This window comes from Otolemur garnettii, unplaced genomic scaffold (genome assembly GCF_000181295.1).
Source record: "Otolemur garnettii isolate 467f Iridium unplaced genomic scaffold, OtoGar3 scaffold00034, whole genome shotgun sequence".
Taxonomy (NCBI): domain Eukaryota; kingdom Metazoa; phylum Chordata; class Mammalia; order Primates; family Galagidae; genus Otolemur; species Otolemur garnettii.
In genome coordinates, this window is record NW_003852429.1 from 5035196 (window position 1) to 5046739 (window position 11544).

General features: G+C 43.7%; 1 protein-coding gene across 1 annotated transcript in view; it reads right to left on the bottom strand.

Annotated features, from left to right (window-relative positions):
* The window catches only part of ABCC4 (ATP binding cassette subfamily C member 4), a 252668-nt gene that overhangs the window by 147786 nt on the left and 93338 nt on the right, over nucleotides 1-11544 (bottom strand). The window contains exons 10-14 of the mRNA XM_012805020.1: nucleotides 9271-9360; nucleotides 7869-8060; nucleotides 1859-1953; nucleotides 1559-1648; nucleotides 845-896 (exon numbers count right to left, since the gene is read on the bottom strand). Of these exons, the coding sequence (XP_012660474.1) occupies nucleotides 845-896; nucleotides 1559-1648; nucleotides 1859-1953; nucleotides 7869-8060; nucleotides 9271-9360 (519 nt within the window). The remainder of the gene's footprint in view (nucleotides 1-844; nucleotides 897-1558; nucleotides 1649-1858; nucleotides 1954-7868; nucleotides 8061-9270; nucleotides 9361-11544) is intronic.

The window sequence follows — 11544 nt, forward strand, 5'->3', positions numbered from 1 at the left end:
GACCAACACAAGGCCTCACAGGGCCCTTCTGACCAACACAAGGCCTCATAGGGCCCTTCCAGCCAACACGAGACCTCACAGGGCCCTTCCAAGAGTCTTCCTCTCATGGTGCAGGTACAATCTGTATCCTCCACTTGAGAAAGACTCACCTGCTTGCTGTCCTTTCCTGGAGCCCCTCTTGCTCCGATCGCTCTACCCCTCTGCTTCTGCTATTCATTTTACTAAAGGAACTGAATCCTGTCATCAGGCTCTACAGCTCAAGGACCACAGGCTACTTCCCACCAAGCCTAGCCTATGATGAGCTTCCCAATCTCAGCTAAATGCCCATAGCTGCCCATGCTTCCATTTCCACTGATTATCCTACACTGCAACCCCCTTAAATTCAAGTTTGGTGCCCACTTCTCCCATTTCACATTGATTATCCTATACTGTAACCCCCTTAAATGTAAGTTGGGTACATTGAACTCCTCTACACACTTGTCTTGATAAACTCCAGGTATAGACACATTCCTTAGGGCAGGAATGAGTCTAAACTTCTGTGTCTCCCTCACTCAGCCCAGTATGGGTCCCTGACTCCTATAGTTGACTACTGTTCTGTGCAGTAACATCTGTGAGAACATCTCCCTCAGTGCCCATAGTAAGGGCTCAGTCAGTGCAGATGAAAGAGCTCACTGGCCTTAACAAGGGCACAAACAAGTTCCCTGGGGGACAAGTGGGAGGCTGCTTTAGCAGGACCACAGTCTAGACAACAAAGGAAATGCCAGTGGGCACGAGTTAAGTTAGACACACAAAAACGATTCCAGAGTTGTTCTACCTCAATAGCTACGGAAGAGCCAAAGATAACAAATTTCAGAACCACCAAGTGAGAGCCAGGAGTTAAGCCAGATTCTAGACAACTAGTTTCAAACACAACCCCACCCATCCATGAGTCTTAAGGGTTAATTCTAATCAGAATCCACGAAGCAACATTAACCTCCTAAGGCCATACTCTAATACAGAACACATCATTCTTGAATTTTAGACTTTACTAATTATTTCCAAACTTCCAAATTAATAAGCATTAACCACTGACTTTCCAGGAAAGTCTCGTGTGAGTACTGAAAACCTCCTTTCCAACCTGCCATCCACAAATGATGTAGGGAAAGAACCAGCAGCCAAATAAATTCCAGGTTGCCAAGTCCCACCCTTCACTGTAAGATCTGGATTGTTACCTTTCTGACCCCTGGGGTCTGAATCCACTGGCAGTTTCTGGGTTATCAATCACAAGTAGCAGGTAGAAAAACCCGCACACTTTGCCATGTGCTTCTTAACTCCCTGAAGCACGAACTCTACTCGCTTCAAGTCAGTGAAATCACCTTCTGTATTTTCCTCACTTACAATTACAAGCTGATCATTGTACAAAGTTCTCCATGATGGATCCTTGGGAAAAGTACCGGGGCACAGGACACCAGCTCAAGAGAAGATGAATTTTCAGAAGCTGCACAGGCTTTCCTGAGCCAACCGACTCAAACCAAACAGTTCTTGGAAAGGAGAAAGGACACAACATACAAAAGAAACTCACAGTTCAAACAGGTGCTTGCCAACTTCTGCATCTACTGCACTGAGGGGATCGTCCAGGAGGTAGATGTCGGCGTCTTGATACACTGCTCTAAAAAATGCGTAAAGAGGTATCAGAAGGCCTCACACTTCTAGAAATCATATCTGTGTTCAACACCTTGGATGGTCATTCCAAGTGGCAATGGAACACTAGAAGGTAGGTGCCTCCCAGGGAACCCGGCCCACAGCAGGTGGATTCAGTGTTTACCCATCCTAGAGGCATGAAAGACACTGGCAGAGCGGCCGCTGAACTTGGACTTACCTTGCGAGGTTCACACGTGCCTTCTGCCCTCCACTCAGCGTGGTTCCCCTATCTCCTATCACCGTCAGATCCCCATCCTCCAGAAGCTGTAAGTCCTACGAGGGGAAAAATGGGGGAGAGGGGAAGGCTTAAAATGTGTTCTACTGTCACCCTAAATTTTGCTGTCAATTCTTCAAAATCATACATGGATTCAATCAACAGCAACGGGTGTATTTCCTGGTGACTAAATTTTAACAAAAAACAAAACTCTTGGGGTGTTTTTTCTATTTTAATGTTGTAGTTTTTCACAGCATTTATGTGCTTAACCATTTTAACAGATATTTATTGAGAAATGACTAAATATTTGTCAGGCCTTGTTCTGAACACAGAAATTTAGCAGTAAAGAAAGCAATGTTCCTGGAGTTTTCACAGTAGGACACTGGCCCCATGTGCCGGAGGTGGCAGGTTCAAACCTAGCCCCAGCCAAAAACTGCAAAAAAAAAAAAAAAAAAGCTACTACAAATGCAAATGGTAAATAAGTGCCAAGAAGAAAAAGGAACCTGAAAAGAAAAAGGAGGACGGAGAGTGAGGGAGACACAGTCCTTATCTGGGCTGGCAGCAAGGGGTCTTTTAAGCAGAGACCCGTTGGCAGGTGGAGTGCGAGGCACAGTCTGCGGAAACCAAGTTCCACAAAGATGAGTGAGGAAAAGCCCCGGGGCAGCCGCCTGACAAGGTGTCCGTGCAACAGCAGCAACGGCATTAACCTTCACCAGCACCGTCCACAGCAAAGGCCCTGTTACAGGTCAAGCTTCCATTGGTCAATGTTTTTCATTTGTTTCTATTCTGACAAATCTGGGGACAAAGGAAATGGCACTTGGGCATCTCCATGACAATCAAGTCCTTCCACCTGCCTAAGATCTCATTTTTTCACTTCTATAAAATATCTCAGAGAAACAACAATTATTAAACTCACAGGATGCTGAGAAATCTCAAGAAACAAGTGTGCAAACACCCTCTCACGGCAGAAAAAAGATATGAATTCATTGAAATTTACTATTGGTGACAGACACAAATTTTCTGACCCACCCAACAGTGAAATCCCACCCCCAGCATGAACCCTGTTAGCAAAGGACACCGCCAAAAGTTAAAAAGGAAGCGTATCTCCGCCGTGACTGCTCCCGGATAGCCCCCAGGGGCACCCACACAGAAACAGGGATCCCTCCACACTCAAAGCTGAACTGGATCGCATCAAATAAAAGGCAACAATTGCCCTGTTGAGAAAGTCAGTATTTCACATGATCTCGTTGTTGAGTTCAGAAGTTAATACTGTCTCTTGTTTTCAGTTTCCTTGAAACACAATGCACCATTTTAAGTTCCCAGCCTTTCACACACACACACACACACATACAGTGCACTTGGCGGCCAGTTCATCGCTGGCAGTCCTTTTAATGGATTCTGTCTAGGTTTTATGCCTTGATTTTACGTCATTTGTTTCCTTTCTCAAAATAGCACAGAGCTGGATGCACAGCCATCTTAGCCGTGTTCCAGAGACGGCATCCCCACTCCCACGCTCTTGCCAGTTAGGGAGTAGGAATGGGCTGAGTCTGGTGACAGTACTCCGAGTGCTGCGACTTTGAGCGTTGTTGACTCAGCAAACTATTTGTGGACACACCTCAGACAGGGAAAATGTTTCCAAGGATCTGAAGTAAAATCTGAGTCAGGCGAATTTCCTAGCCATCACTTCTTAGTTTGGTTAAAGGGAAAGCGTGAGGTGAGCAGAAATTATAAACGCTCCCAGCGAGAGGAAGGCATTTTCACTCATGTTAATCACAGGCCAGTAAAACTGGCCAATTAGCTCATCCACAAAGTGTTTTCACTGGGCAGCACCCACACAAACTGGGGGAAAACCAAGAAATGGTTACCAGGGTTTGACACATGGCACCAGAATCCCACTAGATGCCCATTAACACAAGGTGACCCTGAAGGTGACATACCATTGAGGAGACTGTTAGGCAGTTAAGGATGGCCGGGTCTGAGGCCCTGGCACAGAAGGACAGTTCTAGGGTCACAGAGCGTGGCCCTCACACCTCTTTGGCTACATCTTGGCTTCCATTTGGCACTGCCCTGCCGGGCGTGGCCTGTCAAACTGACCAATTTTCCAGACCTGGTTCAAACTCTGCCTCTTAAGACATCACTCCTGCATTTCCCCAGTCAAAAATCATTTCTCTTTCTACTCGGTTAAGGTTTTGTTTGTATTTCCCATGCAAGGCCCAGTTTATACTGCTTCATAAAATTCACGAGTGCCCAGATTATCTCCCCCTGGGTCAGCTCCTGGACGGCTGAACTATGTGCCAACCAGCACTCTAGACATCTGGAATTATCTCTAACCCTCACAATGACCTGCACGGCAAGTGCTGTCCCACCTCACAGATGAGGAAACTGAGCCTCAGTGAGGGTGTGGCACTGCTCACAGGACTCCCCGCCACCAAACGGAAGGATCTGGAATATGAACCAAGCTCACCTCAGTTCATAATCTGCTGCCCCAAGAGGTTGCTTAAAGATACACTTAAAACAAAGGCAACAGGAAAACAGCGGAGCACTTGAAGGCACTCGGGAGGCTGAGACGGGAGGATCACTCAAGCCCAAGGTTTGAGGTTGCTGTGAGCTATGGTGCCACAGCACTCTACTCAGGGTGAATAGAATAGACAGGGCTCTGTCTCAAAAAGATAAAATAAAATAAATTCATGGTCAAATGTCATCCTATAGAGCTGTCTGGTATGAGGTGGATAGTGCCACTGTCTCCATATCACAGATGAAGAAAATGAGTGTTTGTAAAGTTCAATTAGCTAAAGTGCCTCGCCCAGTTAAGAAGTCTGAGACTGCAGCCCAGGCTGGTGTGACTGCAGGCCTCACAGTCTGACCAGTCCCACTCACGGACCCGACGCTGCTGCTTCACTTCCTGAGGACGTCTGGAAACTCACGGCAACATCAACTGCAGAGAGTCTGTGATGGGCCTGGACTGATGCTGCTGGATAAACACAATCGCTGCTTCCCCTCTCGCTAGCTCATCTCCGAAGTGACCCAGCCCAGTGAACTTAGACATTTACTTCAATCTGACCTAGTACAAGATATCTAGTTGTTACCTATACATCGACCATGAAAAATTTTGCCTTTTCCTGTTTTCTTCTCCAGGATTAGGGGAAGTGGGGAAAGGAAAGACATGGGGCAACTCTAAGGAACAATCTATGTTTGATTTATCTGATCAATTTATTTAGAGCAGTGGTTCTCAACCTGTAGGCCGCGATCCCTTTGGAGGTGAATGACCCTTTCACAGGGGTCGCCTAAATACATCTTGCATATCAGATATTTACATTACGATTCATAACAGTAGCAAAATTACAGTTATGAAGTAGCAACAAAAATAATTTTATGGTTGGGGGTCACCACAACATGAGGAACTAAAGGTTGGCGGCATTGGGAAGGTTGTGAACCACTGATTTAGAGGAAAGGGCTACAACAGTGACAACTGCTGCTCTTTACCAAAAACCCAGCATGTCTACAATTCCGCAGTCATTGCCTGTAGTCCTTAGAATCACCTCATATCTTTTTAATAAGAAAGACGGAGGCAAATGCCTGCAGCTCCCAGTACGATTTCCGTCCAACAGCCAAGTCTTTTCACTACACAAGAAGCCTCTGTACCTACAGGTCAAAATAATTCTGGGAAGCACACACGGCCATCTGATACCACAGTTTTATGGCACAAGATGCCACTGACACATGGATTCAAAAAGAGCAGCAAAGCATCTGATTAAGTGTCTTCCTGGTTCTAAAAAGTCTTGCTAATCTCCTGCAAAACAGTCATAAATGGTTTTTCAAAACTGCAGCAAAACCTCTTGGAAACCATCTAAGCCAAGTATTCATTTTATAGCAGAAACATCCTGGGCCCAGAGAGCTAACATGACGTGTCCAAGGTGACAATAAGCAAATGACAAGCTAGACCAGGACTTCTGCTCTGTTTGACTTCTCCATCCTGGGGCCTACCATTCTGCCAAGGGAAGGAATACACACAGGGAAGGGAACGGTCTGTGATTACAAACATCAAAGAACAAAGCCAAAAAAATCACTGTGCAGCCAGCCCAGGGCCCCCCATTCCCACTGGAGTCAGCCCGCCATGCAGAAGCCCTGAGGTGGCTGGAACCCAAGTCGCTGTCCACACTGCTGACCCAACCCTCACAGGTGGCTGAGGAAGGTACAGAGTGGCAGCCACTGAACCCCTGCTCCCCTTCAGAGACTCTCAGATGTGGAGAGAATGGCGGGCCTGGGCTGACCTCAGAATCAGGAGTCCAACATGGGCACCAGAAGCTGACCCCGACTCAGCTAACAAGGAAATGTGTAAGCACTGGTGTTTTTTAAATTCGATCTTCATTGATCACCCAATTTTTAAAATACTTGTGCCTTGAAAACATCCTTAATTGGGAAGTGGTGCAGCAGAAGGGAAAATGGAATCTGGAGCCCGGCAGACATGGGTTTGAACTTGATCTGCAAAAGGCTGGGTCATTTCATCTCTTGACCCCTCCCCATCTCACCAACTATAAAATGATATAAACATTGGAGATACTAGAAATTGTAACAAAAGATTAAAAAGTCATAGACCTTCTGTGTGTATGTATGAGATTAACAGCCGGTGGAAGCTATTATCTAATCTACATTTTTGCTTTAGCCTTTTTCTTATATACTATGGATACTATTTAATACAAATCTAGCTCATTCCTGCTAACTTAATGCCATTTCCAAAAAACACATTAACGATTATCCGAGTGAAAGCAATAAAATCTCTTTAAACAAGCAATTTTTTTTTATCAACTTCCCCATAAAATGCTAATCACTGGATACAATCTATGATATTCAAGTCATTGTTTGTGCAAAAAATTACTCCTTTCTCCTTAAGCTGCCGGGAAGCCCTCAGCATCCCTACTTTGACATCGAGGGGCAGCCTTCTCCAAATAGTATAAAAGAACAGTCGGCTGTCCAGGCTGCGCTGAATAGACCCCAGGGAGAGCCCTTTAAAGCCATTATTTGGTGATCTTTTACGACCCAAAGAGGGTAACATATCTCTTCAGTTAATATCTACCTTTCTGCTAACTTACATTCTTATAGATAAGCTCAGTTTTTTTTTTTAACCAATCATCCAGCTACTTTATTAAAATCTCAACGTATAATTAAACATTTCATCTTCCCATTTCCTGCAAAACTCAAATGTCACTTTGGAAAACCATCTCTCTCCTAGTGGAATAAGGCGGTGTTATAAAGAAATGCTTCACCTTTCATTTTCCCTCAACAATAAACTGCAAGTCAAAATGGAAGCCGAGAAGGAAACTGATAGTCTGAAAAGGACCTAAGTAAGAAACGTCAGCCGGGCACCGGGAGCAGGTCTCATCTGCAGTCTGGTTCAGCCCGAGATGTCTCGGTGGGACTACTAAGGAACTGGGAACACTGAGTCCACAGCGGATGACAACAAGGAATTGCGGTCATTTGCTTAGGTGTGATGGATGGTGATGTTTTTTCAAAGAAGTTCTTAGCTTCTAGAAATAAATAATGCAATATTTATAGACAGGACTCAATACAGTCCAGGCTCTGCTTCAGAGGAATCTGGGTGTAGCTGGGGCTGGCCGACATCAGGGGGCAGATCTGGAGCGAGATTGGCCATAAGTCCACCATGGCCAAAGCTGAGCAATGGGTTCTGGAACTTTTGATGCACTGTCCTCAGCACTTTTGCAAGTTTTTTCAGTTGTCCGTTTAAAAATAAATGTCATCAGTGAATAACAGGTCACAAACCCAAACTCAACCCGCACAAAACCATCCTGTGACTATCATTATCACATGAGAATGAAAACAAGAGAGAATTTACCTGGAAGACTAAAGTATTCATGTTCAAAAATCTTTCACAATTTAAAAAACCATATAAAGCTTTTCATAAATGTAGTTTAAACGAACACTGCTGTTAATTTGAAATTCAAAAGTCATCACTCACCTTTTTCAGAGCACAAGCCTTTATGACTTTGTCGTATCGTTCCCTTTCATATTTCTTCCCAAATAAAATATTACTTCTCACAGTTCCTGAAAACACCCAGGGCTGCTGAGAAACATAGGCGATTCTTCCATGCACACTGACCAGCCCCTGACTCGGGGGCAGCTCCCCAAGCACGGCACTCAACAGGGATGACTGAAACAGATTGTACAAAGCATGTGTGCGCTGGACACTCGGGACAGCAAAGGCCGCTGCAATACAGCTTTGCCCGGCCCTGGCTGCATAAACACCATTCATCCTTTCATTCAAAATAAGATAAAGTACAGCTCTGAAAGCTGTAATAAAAAAAATGACAATAACAAATAACACTACTGGCCTATACCTAAACTAATGACGTATAAGGAATCTTAACAAAACGCAGTGCAACAATCTACTCTGTCTGAATGAGTTTCCCCCACATGAAATGGTTCTACTTATAAGCAACAAAGAGTAATTAACAATGGTCACAGCAACAGAGCAGCCCAGCATGATACAGTTTTCACGTAGCTGATAGTGAATGTAGTTGTGCTAGCATCCAAGTTTCCTTTACTTGACAAAGTACTTGGTTCCAGAAAAGGTATGCATAAATAATACATTCTGTGCACTAGGAAAGACTTTTATTTAAAGGACCCTGGGATCATGTTTCTGGAGAGCAAAATTTAACCATAAAGGAAATAATCACCCTATTGGTTATATATTACATACCGAGGTTTCTGTATCAGGTTGTTTAAGAAAGCATGAGACTAAGTGTGCCCGCACACTCTTCTGAAATTTTCTACCACAGACATAGTGAGGTGCCTGCGTCTACTGTTACCAATCTTACAACACTGAACTGAAATCATGTTTGCAGATCTCTCACCCCAGAAACCGGCAGCTTCTGGAAAGCAGTGGCATCTGGGTCTTCCTTACATTTTTATCTTTTGCCCCTACACAGGGCCTGGCTGCATATTTACTAAATGTGTGCTGATGTGACTTGGAGAAGTTATAGGCAGAAATGACCCTTCACAGGTTCAAGTGTCCTGCAGCACCTAGGGCCTCTTCTGATGAAAGAAGTCCCCACTTTCTCAGCCATCCTATCCTGAATATCTCTCATAGAAATAATTTCCTTCAGCGAGATGTACAACTTCCAGACAAGGAGTTCCCGACCGTGCAACCTTAAGTATGAAGGGAAATACAATTTGCACTACCCAGATTTATTTGGCCGGGACACCGTCTTGCAAAACTGATGTTTCATGGGACACAGTGAGAAATGCCTTTCCGGGCTTGCCCAAGCCAACACTGCGTTACATAGCTCTGGGCTCAACCCCAAGAATTTAATGTGGATTTGGTGCTGTAGCCAGCTGCCAAAGGCATTCTCATCACTTACCTTTCCTGCTCCCACAGGTCCAATCACTGCTAACAGTTCGCCAGGTCGGACAGTGAAAGAAAGGCCTTGTAGGGTTGGCGTTTCTGCCTCCTACAAATTAAAGTTATTAATATAAGTTTATAAAAATGTACACATTTCAATAAAGCAACACAAATCACTTTATAACTGGAGGACTGTAACAGTCATTGATATACAAACATAACCCAAATCTTTCTCCTTTTCATCCAATCATGGTTCTTTGCAGGGTCTGAAGCAAGTTGGTAATTTTACTATTTATGGAAGGCCCATTCCCTTCTCCCCAATTACTACGTGAACATAGCTAAAACATCCATAGAATTTAGGTAATAAAAACAACAAGACAACTTGCTTGAAATGACAGCTCCCTGGTTCACATCAACTTACTAAAACAATACTGTCAATATATTAATAATATTCATTAAGTTTTCATTATAACCCTTGGTTTTAATCTTCTATTTCATCAATCTCCACAAGGTGGCAGCATAAGTACATAGCATGCCCAGCCCTCAAACAACTTGGAAACCAACAATCTCTCCAATTTCTCTTGACAAAGAATAAATTTCAGTAATGCTCAGCAAGGAAAAATGGATGTCACTCTTGGCAAATGAACTACAAATGATGGTCGATTCTGTAAGTGTGGCTCTACACAAAAATAAGGAATAAAGAAATCAAGTGTAAAGTCATGGGTCAAAATCTCAGCATCACACCTACAGCACACAGAACCCTGGGTGAACAAGGACAACACGGCACTTCTCCCCTGAACACCATAGGTGTACACGCTGCAGCATACAACCCACCACAAGGACACAGAGGATAAGTCCTCATTATACACTATTAGAAATCACATTCCTGAACCATCGATATAAACTCTCAGATAAAGAGATTTAACAGTATATGGATGTGTTTGAATATATTAAAGTCAAGAAAACACTCAATAACTGCTGATGTTAAAAGTATGTTGTTGAATAGTTCCATTTATTCTTTTAGAGATAAAGAAAATTCACTTCTTCTTCGAAGAACTTCCAGGTATTAGAAAATCAGTTGAGAGGATTAAAGTGCATTGGGGGGAGAGGGGAGAATTTCACAGAGCAGGGTAAACAAAAATGAGGTTTCCTCTTCCCACTCGGTGACAATCAGTACTTTGGATTAACTATTCTTTTTTAATTTTTTGAGACCAATTCTTACTCTGTCACCCTGGGTAGAGTGCCAGGGCATTCATTAACTTAGCTCACAGCAACTCCAAACCCTTAGGCTCAGGAGATCCTCCTGCCTCAGGCTCCCAAGTAGCTGGGACTATAGGTACCTGCCACAACACACAGCTAGTTTTTCTATTTTTAGTAGAGCTAGGGTCTCACTCTTGCTCAGGGTGGTCTCTAACTCCTGAGCTCAAGCAATCCACCCATCTCAGCCTCTCAGAGTGCTAAGATTACAGATGTGAGCCATCCCACCCAGCCTGAATTAACTATCTTGGTATATAAAGAGAAGGAGGGCTTACAAGTTCACAAAATAAAACCTCAACAGTGATCATCACCTAAAAGAACTTTTGTCCCAACAAAGATATCAACACTATCATATACAAGTTGATAATAACTATTTAAAGTGAACAGACTTGCTATTTGGGGATTAATTCTTTCCTCTCATAGTTTGGATCTGAGAGGCTTGATCATGCATTCCTAATGGCAGAGGATCTGGCAAATTTATTTGAGCCCCTAACCCATTTCTAAAGGACACTTTTTAGAAGCTATTGGGTCTTCACAACATGCTTCGGGAAAGGCTCTTCAATAGCACTGAAAATGATCAAGAGTAAATCAAAGCAATACCACCTCCTAAACTCTAGAAAGGGATTCTGAATCTGCAGTCCCTCAAGGGCAGAGCACCTGTGGGAGGAGGAGGCAGGGATGAAGTCAACCCACAGACAATCTAACCCAGGCCACAAGCAGGTAGACCTTCAACTTTCTGGACACGCACCCAGAAACCTCTCTCCATATCTGGAGTGGGCATAAATGATTACTAATATGCCCAAAAGACACAGAGAAAGGAAAAAAGGTCTATCCTACCTATAAAATAAAAAAAAAAAATCTCTGGAAATAAGTGGATGGTCACATACAAAAACAATCACAATTATTTTTATAAGTGGTCACATATCAAAAAGTGTGTCTATATAAACTGACACCTTTAAATGCACATTAAAAAGTGATCGGCTCGGCGCCTATAGCTCAACCGGTTAAGGCGCCAGCCACGTACACCTAAGGTGGC